Source organism: Gadus chalcogrammus, chromosome 20 (assembly GCF_026213295.1).
Source record: "Gadus chalcogrammus isolate NIFS_2021 chromosome 20, NIFS_Gcha_1.0, whole genome shotgun sequence".
Classification (NCBI taxonomy): Eukaryota; Metazoa; Chordata; class Actinopteri; order Gadiformes; family Gadidae; genus Gadus; species Gadus chalcogrammus.
In genome coordinates this window covers 18,018,878-18,034,356 of record NC_079431.1, presented here as the reverse complement: position 1 = coordinate 18,034,356, position 15,479 = coordinate 18,018,878, and the positions used below count along the sequence as shown (strand labels likewise).

General features: G+C 46.4%; 1 protein-coding gene across 1 annotated transcript in view; it reads left to right on the top strand.

The window, feature by feature from the left end:
• The window catches only part of dnah7 (dynein, axonemal, heavy chain 7), a 108,559-nt gene that overhangs the window by 77,563 nt on the left and 15,517 nt on the right, over window positions 1-15,479 (top strand). Inside the window, exons 51-60 of the mRNA XM_056579237.1 lie at window positions 3,129-3,319; window positions 5,957-6,090; window positions 7,229-7,564; window positions 9,224-9,350; window positions 9,899-10,093; window positions 11,934-12,026; window positions 12,948-13,124; window positions 13,445-13,606; window positions 14,040-14,240; window positions 14,685-14,846. Of these exons, the coding sequence (XP_056435212.1) occupies window positions 3,129-3,319; window positions 5,957-6,090; window positions 7,229-7,564; window positions 9,224-9,350; window positions 9,899-10,093; window positions 11,934-12,026; window positions 12,948-13,124; window positions 13,445-13,606; window positions 14,040-14,240; window positions 14,685-14,846 (1,778 nt within the window). The remainder of the gene's footprint in view (window positions 1-3,128; window positions 3,320-5,956; window positions 6,091-7,228; window positions 7,565-9,223; window positions 9,351-9,898; window positions 10,094-11,933; window positions 12,027-12,947; window positions 13,125-13,444; window positions 13,607-14,039; window positions 14,241-14,684; window positions 14,847-15,479) is intronic.

Sequence of the window (15,479 nt, the reverse complement as noted above, 5' to 3'; positions counted from 1 at the left end):
GACTGAGAGCTATTACTGCCATCACACTGACCTGCGACTGCGGGCTATCACCACAGTCGACCTACGACCTGCCACTGCACCGCGGGACCACACGCAGTGGCTGACGTGTTAACCGTTGGTCTATTATTGCAATTCCAACCTGTTTCTCTGCATTCCAGTACATCTTCCGTCTCCCCCTCACAATGAAACCAAGATTCTAATCTAACACCCAAACCTCTGTGCCAGTGGTAAGCGCAAAAATATGGACGAATTACATAACAAGCATCCATAACAAACCCTCACTATCTGGGCCATCGATGGTCAAAGGAATAAACTCAGGGGTTAGGAGGAAGAGGTAGAAAGGGTTTGAACGGCAGAGACAGGTGTGTTTTTACCTCCATCACGAGGCTTAGCGAGAATGACAAAAGCCAGTCCTTGCGAGGTATAAAATATTCCCTGGAGGAATGTTCATGACTTCTTGTCGTCCACAGCTGTCTCTGCCTAGCACAATCTGACACCTACCTCACACGTTCACAACTCCGCCAGTAAGTTTTACCTTATCGCATATATTTAACTTCTTTACGCTCGCAGGATCGTTATCACCATTACTTATTTCAGCCCTGTAATGTGATGGTGTTATGGTGTATCCACATCACATTGAGAGCTGAAAAATCATAGTAGGTACTAGGGGTGACCTCGAATCCACAACGATTTGACTTTGTCTCCATTAGTTGAATTGCTGTGTCAGGAAAATTTTGCCTGTGTAATTTTGTGATAATAGGGCTTCTAAAAGAGTGATATCACAGCATTGCTTGTTATCTAGAAGGAAAAGTCACTAAGTTATGCTTCAGTTTTTGCTCTGTGTTAGGTTTTGCTGAGGTAGAGTTCTCGGAAGTAGAGAACACTCAAAACCATTCGTCTCGAAGGATACATAATATCAGAAGATATCTTGGCAGCATTTCGGAACTATCAAAGATGATCGAAACAAAGAAAAAATTGTGTCAACAGCCACTGTCATGTCATACTTCTGGCTCTGGTGAGAATGATTATTTTGGCACTCTTTTCGGTGTTCTGCTAAATTAAATGTTCTATACCCTGAAACGCATCATTCACATGTATTTTCAATTGTTAATCCTTCAAACTCTTCGATAGTCTCTTTATTGATGGAGGATTCTGTCATAATCGGATGTGTATACCTACATAATCACACAGAACGGAGCTCTCCATCTCCACATAGAACGGCCACTGTTTGAGTTTAAAATGTATTATATAAATTATGGTATATTATATTTGTCTAGTATATAAGGCTAATAATTAACTAAATTTTCTGTCAGATTGAATGCAGATTATATGAGTGCTTGTGCCCACTATGGTTATATGATAAATATGAACTTATTGTATTGGCGGTTTGTGATTTAGTGGAGGCGTTGTACCTTTCCTATGGATTCTTTATAAGCATTTAAACAACACTTCATTGAGCGCCATATATGAAAAAAATGTATTGTATATGATTCAACGATCAGTCGAGGGATCTGGGCCTGACCCATCAGATCTCACAATGCAAAAATGTAGTCGAGTACACCCATAGTGAAGTAACATGTCATGATTCCATAGCATCAGTAGTCATAATCCGTTGAGTCGTCTACATTAACGTTCCTTCTGCATCACCTGATGACACCAAACTCTTAATCAGCAGCCAGCGTGCCATATCCACACGACATAATGAACTTCTGTGCTTCTCCGCAATGTCAATTATAGACGAAGGCGGCAACGTTGACACAGAAAACTCATTACCATCTTATATGATTAGGTCGCATGCTATGCGCAGCTCTGCTCCCTGGAAAAATACCTCAGAGAAGCCCCCCCCTCCCGCCCATAGTGCTGCTACATCCTGGGAATAAAAAGGCTAGCTCCTCTGTGAACTGTCAGAGGTACTCCACTGATTGCTGGTAATTGTCTTCCTCCGCTGGCACGTGGGCGAGGACCTTCCTGGAGTGCACTTACGAGAGTTCACCGTCGACACGCTAATCACAGGGAGCTGGAATGGGCCGGGAGGTCAGCTCTCATCTATCTCGCTCTCTCTGGGTCTCCCTGGGTCTCTCTCGTTTGTCTCGCTCTCTTTTTTATCACTCTCTCTCTCTCTCTCTCTCTCTCTCTCTCTCTCTCTCTCTCTCTCTCTCTCTCTCTCTCTCCGTGCCTCGCTCTATTTATTTCCCACTCTCTCCCTCTGTCTCGCGCTCTCTATTTCGGTCACTTGCTCTCTTTCGCACTCTTCCTCTCTTTCACTGTCTTTTCTTCTCTGTCTCTCTTTTTCTCTCACCCTCACTACAATCCCTACCCTAGAATCCAAATGAAGGGCCCCCACCATTCATTTGGATTCCCGGAGAGGGATTTTATTGTAATAACCACGGTGAGTCTTTCATTTCTACTGCAGAGGAGTGGGGCAAAAATGACCGCCGTCTATACAATATTCATGGGACACGACTGGGTTAAAAGACCCGATCGGCTGATAAGGGCCCCTCGCATTCAATTGTGATGATGTTCGCACCTCCAAACCACCATTCCCACAATCAAGCCCGTTCAGTTCTTCAGACGTAATGCTTCTCTGTTCAAGATCCACCAGAAGGAGATTTCGATACATTTATTTCTGCAGTTGCGAGCCTAGAAAGGGATGATTAATTTACACGCTTACAGATGCCTGCCTCCAGCAACATGACTGGTTGCAACAATTATGAAGCAAAATAAAGTGAATCCTCACGTTGACCATCATTTTAGCTTGTCTGCCATCAGACGTTAGATGTATGTGATCATATTAATATGGAATAATTGTAATAATTAAAAAGGTCTATGAGTTGTGAGACTACAGGCCCAGTGGTTCCTGAAGCAGTCGGGCCGTCAATCGAGATTAGTTGTGCCCTGAATTGTTGTTGGATATAACACTATATTGGGTACAGTGACACCACTGAGAGAATCACAAAATGTTTAACCCTGCCCTCAACCGGGTTAAAAAGCCACACAATATCATAGCAGCCTTCTGTGTACTAGGACAATATGGTTGTCCCTTGAATTTCTGGTTAGGGTGGTTGGTGTTTGCCTCAGCCTTAAAATATAGACTGTTCTCCTGTCCCCCATTGCCCTGACCCTTGCAGTGCTCCTGGAGAACATCGGCGAGGAGCTGGACCCCATCCTGGAGCCTCTGCTGCTGAAACAGACCTTCAAGCAGGGAGGCGCCATCTGCATCCGCCTGGGGGACTCCACCATTGAATACTCCCCCGACTTTCGCTTCTACATCACCACCAAGCTACGCAACCCCCACTACCTGCCCGAAACCTCCGTCAAGGTGAGAATGTGGCGTTCTCCAGAGCTGCAAGGCCTTTTTTACTTTAATTCCAGTATCCTACTGTTGAAAGGACTCCCAACATTAAATGCATGGGAACACAGTGCATTAAATGAGTCATCATCACTCCTTTTCTGTAACTCTCCCTATCTATCTATCTATCTATCTATCTATCTATCTATCTATCTATCTATCTATCTCTCTCTCTCTCTCTCTCTCTCTCTCTCTCTCTCTCTCTCTCTCTCTCTCTCTCTCTCTCTCTCTCTCTCTCTCTCTCTCTCTCTCTCTCTCTCTCTCTCTCTCTCTCTCTCTCTCTCTCTCTCTCTCTCTCTATCTGAAAGGGCTTAGATAGCGGCTTTTTTTTTTTTTCTTCCAGGGCAACTTCCCTCTCAATACAGTGTTATTGGAGCGGCTGCCTACTAGAAACAACCAATACCGACCCCTCACCAGAGAACACACTCAGAGTAAAATCTATTCTGAGAAAAGGGACATTAAAGGAAATTGCATTACAGAGGATTGCATTTCAAGCATCTCTTCGCCGGCCCTTGCTTTTTATGGTGGGGTGGGGCGGCATTAGATAGATTCAAGTCATTTTTCACATCTGACTAAGTTCGGGCTTTTCCCCACTTAAGCGTTTTCCTTTTTTGTGTGCCTACAGTATACTTCCATGATAGGATCCCATTATTCCTATTGAGCCCCATTTGAAACGCTCCGACACAGGAAGGGAGGGCCAGGCAGTGTAAGCCAGGCCCGGGGAACTGGAAGCAGGAGGAGAGTGGAATAAAAGCCGGCCTCCTGTGTGAAAACAGAAAATGTTAGATTTATGTGGGCTCAAAGACCTAACAGCCAGCTGAGCATGGCTACAGCATCAATATAAATGGAATTAGACCCCGGAGAAGTCCTTTCATTTATTAGTGTGCAGAGTAGATGCTGGATATAGGCTTTTAACCTGGCGGAAAAATAAGATCACACCCTTTAACTCTCAATGCAGCACTTTACACGGAGAGGAGAAAACCTAATGCATTCTACCTGCAATGGCTCACCATCGTTTGGCATTGATTGGATAGGGATGGAGGGAGAATGGAAACCTTGATGTTGTACCATTAAAGGTCCCATGGCATGCTACTTTATGGATGCTTTAATATAGATATTGGTGGGCACCTAGTATTTAAAGATGTTCCCGATATTCAGCCGTGGTGCAGACTTACAGCCACTACGAGCCAGTCGCACATTGAGATTTCCCCAAACGTGCCGTTTCGGTGTACGCAGCTTTAATGCAAATGAGGAGGAGAGGGGCAGGGCAAGGAGGAGGGTGGGGGTGTGGCCCTGAGCAGCTTGCTTCCACGGTATCATGCGCTCTGTTTACATTGGATGTATCGCAATGGCGAGGTGCACACATCTTTTGGCCGTGTTCTGTAAATATTCTAGAACACTCCGGGTGCTCCGGCGGGAGTCCTGGGGCTCTATATTTAAATGATATCATATTATACATAGATATCAATATCATAATAGGCCAAAAGCTGTGTGCGCCTCCAGACGATATTATGAATCTCAAACGACTGCGTCGGGTTCTCCGACGTCTCTGGTTCTCTCCCACGTCCACATCAATCTGAAGTAGACTGAGCCAAGACATGGAGGAGAAAGGGATTGTTGCTTGTGATTGTTGCCCGCGATTGTTTCCCGCTGGAGCCCCGCTGCCCGCTGCCGCGAGGCCCCACCGCCGGGGGGGACCATCGCCTGCTGTGAGGCAGTGGTGCCTCACGGTCAATCCTGTTCATGTAGCCTACTTCAGGGAGTCAAAGCTAAAGTTTCTTTCCCATAAATTCCTTCCCAACCATGGCTGAGATAACTTCCGCTACGAGGCTCGTGGAAATACCAGGGACGTCAGAGAACCCGACGTGTTATGCGCCATAACACCAACAGCAGAACGGTTATCCAAATAACAAAGAAGTGTACAACACTTGCGTTATGTGCCGCTCGCACGGTCGTAGCTCATTGGGCGAAGCAGCGAAAGGGGAGGTAGCATGTGAGCTTTGTTTTTTCAAAAACAGAGCAGGATAGCTAGTGCTCGTTTTACACTTAACGCCATTTCTAGCTACTGGGGGACCATAGGCAGGCTAGGGGAACTCATATTTATGTTATGTTTCATGCCATGGGACCTTTAACGTTCAGACTCACACATACCTACACTCAGACCCAATCATACAGACATTCAGACATACACATGCAGGCACTCAGACACGTGCACACACACCCACACACACAGACATGCACACAGACATGCACACACACATCAAGACACTCAGCAACACACATACAGACAAATAAGTACAGACCATAAAGTTGAGCAATATTACAGACAATACAGTAAAGTGACGTTATCATAGGACTCGAAAAACAGATGCCCACACACTCAAGGACACAAAAACATACACACACACACGCATGCACGAACACACACTATTATCCCATAACTAGCAATATGTAAATAGATAATATGACAGTTTCATTTCATTTCAGTTTTCAAGTTATGGGATGTATTTACTTTAAGAATGTACGTCAGCCTCTGCGTAAAATCTGCTTGTCTGTGTATGTATCTATGCATGTGCTTATACGCATGTGCCGGGTTTGCGTTTCCAGGTGACCTTGCTGAACTTCATGATCACCCCAGAGGGCATGCAGGACCAGCTGCTGGGCATCGCGGTGGCCCGCGAGAGGCCCGACCTGGAGGAAGAGAAGCAGGCACTCATCCTGCAGGGGGCCGAGAACAAAAGGTGAGACTCATTACCTTCAACCCCATCGGCACAGCCCATAGATCTCTGAACAATACCGGTCCAAGCTCTGACAAAACTATAAATATACCTCTTGATTCCTGAATGGCACAGTTTGTTCTCAAAGTGGTACGTGGCAGTTTAAAGTGATGTATGTCATGTGTCCCTGGGAGTCTTGGGAGTCTTGCCCTAGACACATTAAATGTGTCTGCCTCCAATTGAGATTTAGTTGGAGGAAGACTTAAGAATTTTTAAAGCGCTAATGCGTTTGACCAATTGTTGACTTCTAATTATGAGGGGAAATGCCAGTGATATGTAATTATTAACTTGAATTATTCTCTCAGTTAATTAAACAACAGGAAGCAGTCTCCTCACAGCATGTGAGGATTTGTAGATGTGAACAAGAACTCTATAATCACTCCTCTCGCATGGTCTCTCTTTTCTTTCTCTTCCCTCATCCCTCTGTCTTCTCTCTCCCCTTGATATCTCCTCTCTCCCTCCCTCTGGCACCATATCCCTCTCTCCCACAATCTCCTCTCCCACCATACCCCCTCCCAACCTCTATCTTCTCCCGTCCTGTCTTCTCCCTCCTCTCTCTCCTCCACCTCTCTCCTACCACCATCTCATCTGCCAACCCCTCACCTCTCTCACCCTCTCCTCTTCCACCCTCTCCCATCCAACCCTTTCTACCTCTCTCCCACAATCTGCCCTGCCTCGCTCTCTGCTCTTCCCACCCTTGCTCTCCAAAATCTCCCCGGCCTCCCTCTCTCTCTTCCACCATCTCCTCTGCCACCTTCTCTCCTCTCCCACCCCCTCTCTCCCGCAATCTCCCCTGCATCCTTCTCTACTCCCACACCCTCTCTCTGCCACATTCTCCCCGGCCTCCCTCTCTCCTTTCCCCCTCTCTCTCACCCACCCGCCATCTCCACTGCCTCCCTCTCTCCTCCTTCACCATCTCTCTCCCACCATCTCCCCGGCCTCCCTCTCTCCTTTCCCACCCTCTCTCCCACAATAACCCCTGCCACCCTCTCTCTCTTCCACCATCTCCCCTGCCCTCCTTCTCTCCTCTCCTACCCTCTCTCCCACCCGCCATCTCCACTGCCTCCCTCTCTCCTCTCCCACCCTCTCTCCCGACCACCAGGCAGCTGAAGGAAATCGAGGACAAGATCCTGGAGGTGCTCTCCTCCTCGGAGGGGAACATCCTGGAAGACGAGACGGCCGTCCAGGTCCTGTCCTCCTCCAAGGTGCTGGCCAACGAGATCTCGGAGAAGCAGGCAGTGGCTGAGGTGACGGAGGTGAAGATCGACGAGACGCGCATGGGCTACACCTCCATCGCCGTGCACTCGTCCATCCTGTTCTTCTCCATCGCCGAACTGGCCAACATTGAGCCCATGTACCAGTACTCCCTCAGCTGGTTCATCAACCTCTTCGTCAGCTCCGTCGACAACTCGGAAAAGAGTGACGTCCTAGAGAAAAGGTACACACTGTGGAAAGGTCTATCACCACTGGATGAACATGACAGGGTCAGGGTGTCAGGGTCACGGTCTGTCACTGCGGCATGCAGGACAGGGAACGTATGCATCCACAGTGTTTTAAGACCATTTGGATCAAACAAAATCATTCAGGTAATTTCATGAATGCCAATTTAACCAAAGCGTTCAAAAAATGGCATATATGACGTGACCTACATTACCTTAATTAGCTTTGCTCGGTGGCCTCTGTTCATCGTGAAATTCATAACTAATAAACGGTTAGAACAACAACAAACATAATTCACATAATAACCGGCCTTTCTCGCTCACAAAGCGACAAGAGATGGAGGAGAGTCACAGCGGGGAGTAAACTGGAGTTTTGTCTGCGGTATAGGAAGCACATTCTCCCACATTGAGTTACCTGCTGCTGAAAATCCTACTACCAACCCTCTTCCTGCTGTCAGTGTGCGTGTGAGTGTGTGTGTGTATTTGCGTGTGTGTGTGTGTACAGTATGTGTGAGCGTGTTAAAGTTCAGGTTGTAAGAGTGTGGGGAAATGTATTCATTAGTATGTTAAGTACGACGAGTACTATTCATGGTAATGATTGTTGGCCATCAAGGTCGATATATCTCTGGGACTCACTGTTATTATTAATGTTTGAACTCAAGGGTAGGGCTACTCGACTATTGAAAACATCATAATCACGTTTATTTTGGTCAATATTGAAATCACGATTATTCAAACGATTATTTTTGAGTTTGAAAACATGATTTATTCAGCATGTCTCTCCCAAAAACAATTTCTAACTGAGAACGAAGAAATTTCGCCTTAAAAAAATACACAAAATGGTCAAAAAGAAAATTCTCAAATCTAAAATAATGTACAGATATGTATCCAGCTGTTCTAAAAAAAAAGATTATAGAAAACGAGATCGAATTTCGATTAATCGCCCATACCTACTCACAGGTTTGTAAAGAATGAGTACTATTTGCTGAGGCAGGACAATAACCACTGAATGATTGTGACTGAAGGATTTAGTTTTCCGTGTGTTTTGGTTTTAACAGTAAAAAGATATGTCGGTGCTACCTCCTCCTGGATTACTGCTGTGCATTCTTATTTTATTCTAACTTTGCAAAACTTGGCAACACTCACCTGCCAAAATAACCTGCCAAGCAGCGGATGAACAGACACCAAAATACTGAGCGTGCAAATTCAAATGTACCTGTAGTTGCGTATCTGGAGGAGGTGTCCACAACAGTGTTTACAGAACAAAGTGAAAGATTCATCCAACCCGCGGCTCTGTGAGCCACTGTTTGACAGCAGTGGGCGCCCATGTGTTTCTTTCAGAGTTTGTCGTTGATCACATTCCTCATGTGTATTTATAACACACCCACGTCCTCTTGCCATGCTGATCAGCTGTCACATGCTGTGGTTTCAATAAGGTGTTTTTATTCATAGTTTAATTGCTGTTTAACCACTGGCGTACCTTCCGACAAACATCGCAACATCACAAAACTCATTTCCCGTTGTAATCGAGTCATGCCATTGATCTTGATCGACTATGACGTTTGTTTGTGTGTGTGTGTGTGTGTGTGTGTGTGTGTGTGTGTGTGTGTGTGTGTGTGTGTGTGTGTGTGTGTGTGTGTGTGTGTGTGTTTTATCAGACTACAGATCTTGAGGGACCACTTTACCTACTCGCTGTACGTCAACGTGTGTCGGTCGTTGTTTGAGAAGGACAAGCTGCTCTTCTCCTTCTGCCTCAACGTCAACCTGCTCATGCACGACAAGATGGTGGATACGCAAACACAAATACACGTACACACAAACTCACACTCAAGCGCACACGCACACATAACAATGTCACACTCGCAAGCACATAAACATACACACATACAGACACAAGCACACACACAAGCACACACACACAAAACAGAGGCACACACACACACACACCCACACACACACACACACACACACACACACACACACACACACACACACACACACACACACACACACACACACACACACACACACACACACATATATACACACACACACATAAACACACATACACACAGGCACACATAAATAAAGTCATTAATATCCATGAAAAACATAACTTTTCTACCTTTATTGCACAGCATATATATTGGATTCATTAAATTACCGCACTTTAAATTACTTCCTTACTAAAGGTGCATTTGCTAAGTAAATGCATTGATTTGATCAAAGAATACTGTGTGTGGTCATCACAAATTAACTTATGCCTGTACGACTCACCCTGATTTTGCTTTGTATGTGTGTGTGTGTGTGTGTGTGTGTGTATGGGCGTCAAGGTAGATGAGGGTGAGTGGCGCTTCCTGCTGACGGGGGGCGTGGGCCTGGAGAACCCCCACTCTAACCCCTGCACCTGGCTGCCCAAGAAGGCCTGGGACGAGATGTGCAGACTGCAGGACATGGAGCGCTTCCAGGGCCTTCGCCGCGACATGGCCCGCCTCCGGGACCAGTGGAAGGAGGTCTACGACAGCCCTGTAGGTGGCGGTGTGGACCGGACACTTGATCTAAAGGGCTATAAGGCTGGTTAGCGCTGGCAATGAACGGGGAGTTGTACTTTTGCTTTCTGCGTCACTTGGATTGGTTTACCAACTCCAATGTAGACCACCATACCTATTCTTTGGTGGTCTAACTTGAAGGCTCTCTTTGGGATGTGTCTTTGTTGTTTAGCGGCTGAGCACGCAGGATAGAAGTGGATAGAAAGTGGATAGAGGTCTGTAAGTGGTAGAAGGTGCAACGGTGTGTATTTATTTTATGCACTCTGGGGTTTACCATTAGAGAGGTAAACATGTTCCCAGCTTGCACAAACACACACACACACACACACACACACACACACACACACACACACACACACACACACACACACACACACACACACACACACACACACACACACACACACACACACACACACGTGCAAAGTCACTAATTTACAAACAAAAGTATCAGACATCAATTTTCTTTATCTAATTAAATCCTGCTTGTTTCAGTTGTGGAAATGAGATCTATTTAATCTCAATGCAAGAGCAGCTCTTTAATCAAGAAGTAAGCATATTTTGTCACACACACACACACACACGCACACACACACACACACACACACACACACACACACACACACACACACACACACACACACACACACACACACACACACACACACATACAAAAACAGAAACACAAACATAGACACAAACACCAACCCGCATGTCAGCATACACACACACATGCACGCACACACTTTATTTGTAAATCATAATCAACGGAATGAGACATAACGCTTTTATCTAATTAAAACTGGTTTGTTCCAGTCATGAAATTCCCATCTATTAAATTGTGATGCCAGAACAGCTGTTCAGTCAAGCAACCACACTCATAACACACACATATACACAAAAACACACAAGCTTTATATGTGTACCCATCTCAAAGCACCTGCCGACACACACAAAACCCCCAGGAGTGGCCCTCCAAACTTTGCGATCCTATCGCTCCACTACTACATACTTGTTCCAGACATTAACCAAACATATTGCTCTGCCCCTGAACCCAGTGGAGCTTCTCCTGCCCCTCGCGGGCAGGAGAAGCCTCTATAACTCTCTCTTCTATATCTCTGTGCCTCATCTCCTTTCCTACATTCTCTACATCTCCCCCCCACCCTCTTCTATTTCCACCTCCCCTCCCCTTCCTCCTCCTCTCCTCCTAACACCACATCCCTCTCCCTCCGCGCCCGGCGCGTCTCTTACAGATTGCCTCTCTTCCCCTCTTAATTACATTGCTTAATCTTGCTACAGGTCAATAAAAAGCGTCCCTTGCCGTCACCGCCAAAAAACAAACGGCGTGGCGCGGCGCCTCCATTACATCACAGGGTAACCTGATTACGCATCCCCCCCCCCCCAACGGCGCCCTGCCTGATGAATGGAAACCGGCGTGAATTCCCTCATTACAAACGGCATTAGGAGACACCATTTAGTCAACCCATTCCGCTTTTCATCCAAGCCCCGCTCAGCGGTGATTCTGCAGCGCCTTACCGATTGGCTTCTTCAGCGCTTGCTATCGAGACGTTTTCTTTCCTTGAAATAACATTTGGGGAGAGGTTTGGATGCGGCACCGCTGATGAACGACATATTAAGCCAACATCATCATTTTCAATCCTTCCTGTTGGAATTATTTCCGCCTGGTGGTTCACAGTGATTTGATTATGTAAATTCCATGTTTGATCGCTTTTTTCTGTGTGTGTGTGTGTGTGTGTGTGTGTGTGTGTGTGTGTGTGTGTGTGTGTGTGTGTGTGTGTGTGTGTGTGTGTGTGTATAGACACCCCATCATGCACCCTTTCCTGGGGAATGGCAGGAGCGTCTGGGCCCGTTCCAGAAGATGCTTGTGATTCGTTGCCTCCGGCCGGACAAGGTCAGCTATCCACGATCGTAACACACGCACAAAATTGTTCAATATCTTCACTATAATGCATGCATTACCTTTTTGATATGTGTATCTATATATTTTCCATACAACTACTATTCTTATTTTGCTATTTTATGGGGGTGCGGCTTCGGTTGCTGGGGTTAAGGTCTGTTGGGGAGGGGGGCTTCCGCACACACCCGCAGATGTTACACACGGCGAACACAAAGTCTAAACTGAATCAAGCATGCGCTCATCTCTGAGAAGTTCTCAACCGCTGATTCTTTGTACAGTTGTATTTAGTTTCCAATTTTATTTTATTTTTATTACCAAGTTCCCGACCTTGATGACCTTGTAGCTGGCCACGAGCATGGTTCTGACCCATGGAAACTTTGTGATACTTTAGTTTGAGCTAGTATCATCGTTGTGTTTGAGAGCTATAAGGAGCTATGTTGTGCATGAAATTGCCACACACAGTGGTGTTCTGAGAGAGGGTTACCTCTCTCAGACACGCACATCAAAAAGTGCCCACCCATAAACCAAACACACTGTGGTGTTATGTTATAAGTGTATGAGAAACGTAACCCTCTTTCGGACGTCCTCATCAACATCCAGTGCTGCCAAGACAGAGAGTCACACACCCACACATACACCCTGGTGTTATACAATTAGTACGAGAAGCTTAACCTCTCTCGGAGGTTCGCTGTCTTCTACTTCAACCGCTGCCCAGACAGAGCTCCAAGACACATTACCACATTTAAAACAAAACTAAAAACAATGTTTGGGTCACTTTGCCGCTTTAAGAGGCATCAGTGAGCAAGCATGGGTTGCTCGCCCATTGATTGACATGGGGCATGTGGACATGGGGGGGGGAGATGGAGAGAAAAAGACCTAGTGGCCTCACCCCCCTGTCCCCTCCCTGTGCCCCAGATCGTCCCCATAGTGCAGGAGTTTGTTGCGGACAGCCTGGGACGTCCCTTCATTGAGGCCCCGCCCTTCAACCTTGGTGCGGCCTTCCTGGACAGCCACTGCTGCGCCCCGCTCATCTTCATCCTCTCCCCGGGATCGGACCCCATGGCCGCCTTGCTCAAGTTCGGAGACGAGAAGGTACTCTGCGCACATCTGGTTGGACACTGGGAAGAGTCTGAGCCATGCGGCACTGTATAAAGAAAAAACAAATCAATAAACATTAGAAACTTACTTCAACTTGGGAACCTGAAGATCCTAGATTTTAACCATGTGTGTGTGTACTTCATGGCCGTGTGTGTGTGTGTGTGTGTTCTGTTTTTTTGTGCCTCATTTTCTCTTGTATGTGCATCTCTGGGCATGATAATGATACTGCCTAGGCTTTCTGTGGCTGTAACTGGTGAGCTGGTGTGCGTGTGTGTTTGTGTGTGTGTGTGTGTGTGTGTGTCTCCCTCCCTCAGGGCTTCAGCGGAAGCAAGCTAACCTCCCTGTCTCTAGGCCAGGGCCAAGGCCCCATCGCCATGAGCATGATAGAGAAGGGTGTCAAGGAGGGGACGTGGGTGGTGCTTCAGAACTGTCACCTAGCAACCTCCTGGATGGCAACGATGGAGAGAGTCTGTGAGGTCAGAGGTCAAGCAATTGTTGTCGTTGCCGTTGTTGTCGTGTGTAATTACACCAATACAGAGGTAAATGTAGCATTTATAGAGATACTTGTATTGCCATTGGCAGATTAATAGAAAAACAAGCAAAAGCCACTAGTGGCAATTTAATACTTGAGTTTCAGGGCTTCCTCAGCAGTGCTAACAAGCACATAGAATTTAGTTTAATACAATTCAAAAATGTGGTATTGGATCTCATTCGGATGTGCATATCAGTGGCAGAGTGATTGTGATGTTTACGACACACCAAGTGTATCACACCGTGAGGCTGTATTGTATATGAGCAGTTAGCAATGGGATAACAAATATCCTGTCCACCCTGTATGTACCTATCCCTACATCCCTATTGGATGAACTCAATCAGTGAATGTGCCTATGTACGTGTGGCTCGGAGCAGGAGCTGAGCCCGGACACCACCCATCCAGACTTCCGGCTGTGGCTCACCAGCTACCCATCGCCAACCTTCCCCGTGGCGGTGCTGCAGAACGGGGTGAAGATGACCAACGAGGCCCCGAAGGGCCTGAGGGCCAACATCGCCCGCTCCTTCCTCATGGACCCCATCTCCGACCCCCTGTTCTTCAACAGCTGCAGCAAACCGGTCTGTGTGTGTGTGTGTGTGTTATTGTGCATGTGTCTGTTTGTGTGTGTGTAATGAATATGTGCCTGTGTGTGTGTATGGTAATGTATACGTGTCTCTGTGCACTCCATGTATCTGTGTGTTAGCCTCCAGTGTGTGTCTGGCTACCGCGACGATAAGTGTTTGTGTTGTGGGTGTGTGTGCGTTTATATGAGGCGTGTTTACAAGGAGTTCTTGAGCTGTGGGTGTGCTGCTGTTTGTTCTGACAGCCGTACCTCCCTGAACACAGCTGTCGTCCGCCAGCCCTGCCCATGCCGTGGAGACTGTGTCTGTTTTGTTCACTCTGTTTGTTTCTTTTATAACCGTGTTGGTTTGTGCTGTCGGGGCGTGTGTGTGTGTGTGTATGTGTGTGTGGGTGTGTGCACTGTGTTCATATGCGTGTATGCGTGTGTGCCGTCTCCCCAGGTGGTGTTTAAGAAGCTGCTGTACAGCTTGTGCTTCTTCCACGCCCTGGCCCAAGAGAGGAGGAAGTTCGGCCCCATGGGCTGGAACATCCCCTACGAGTTCAACGAGACTGACCTGCGTATCTCCGTCCAGCAACTGCACATGTTCCTGGAGCAGTACGAGGTAGCCTAACCCTGTTAACGCTGGGAATGTACTCATTAGTAACAGGGGCATGCCCCGTCTGAGATAATCCTATGAAGTACTCAGTGGTACATGCCTAATCTGGTGTAATACTAAGAAGCACTCAGTGTTGCACACCTCATCCGTGGTAATACTGGGGGGTACTCAGTGTTACACGCCTAATCTGGTGTAATACTATGAAGTACTCAGTGGTACACAATTCATCTTTGCTAATACTATGAAGTACTCAGTGGTACAAAACTCATCATTGGTAATACTATGAAGTATTCAGTGGTGCACACTGATCTTTGGTAATACTATGAAGTACTCAGTTGTGCACAACTCATCTTTGGTAATACTATGAAGTACTCAGTGATGCACAACTCATCTTTGGTAATACTATGAAGTACTCAGTGTTCCACGCTGTGGTTATACTATGCAATATCCACAGTAATCAGTAGCAGGTACACACTTCGTTGAAATACTCAGAGAAAACGTGATGATTATATTTTGATTTTATATCAATAAACATGCTTCATATCTATCTATCTAGATTTATATCTATATCTCTATCTGTAACTGTCTGTATCTGTCTGTCTCTGTTTGAATGTCTGTCTGTTAATTCACTGTCAAGCA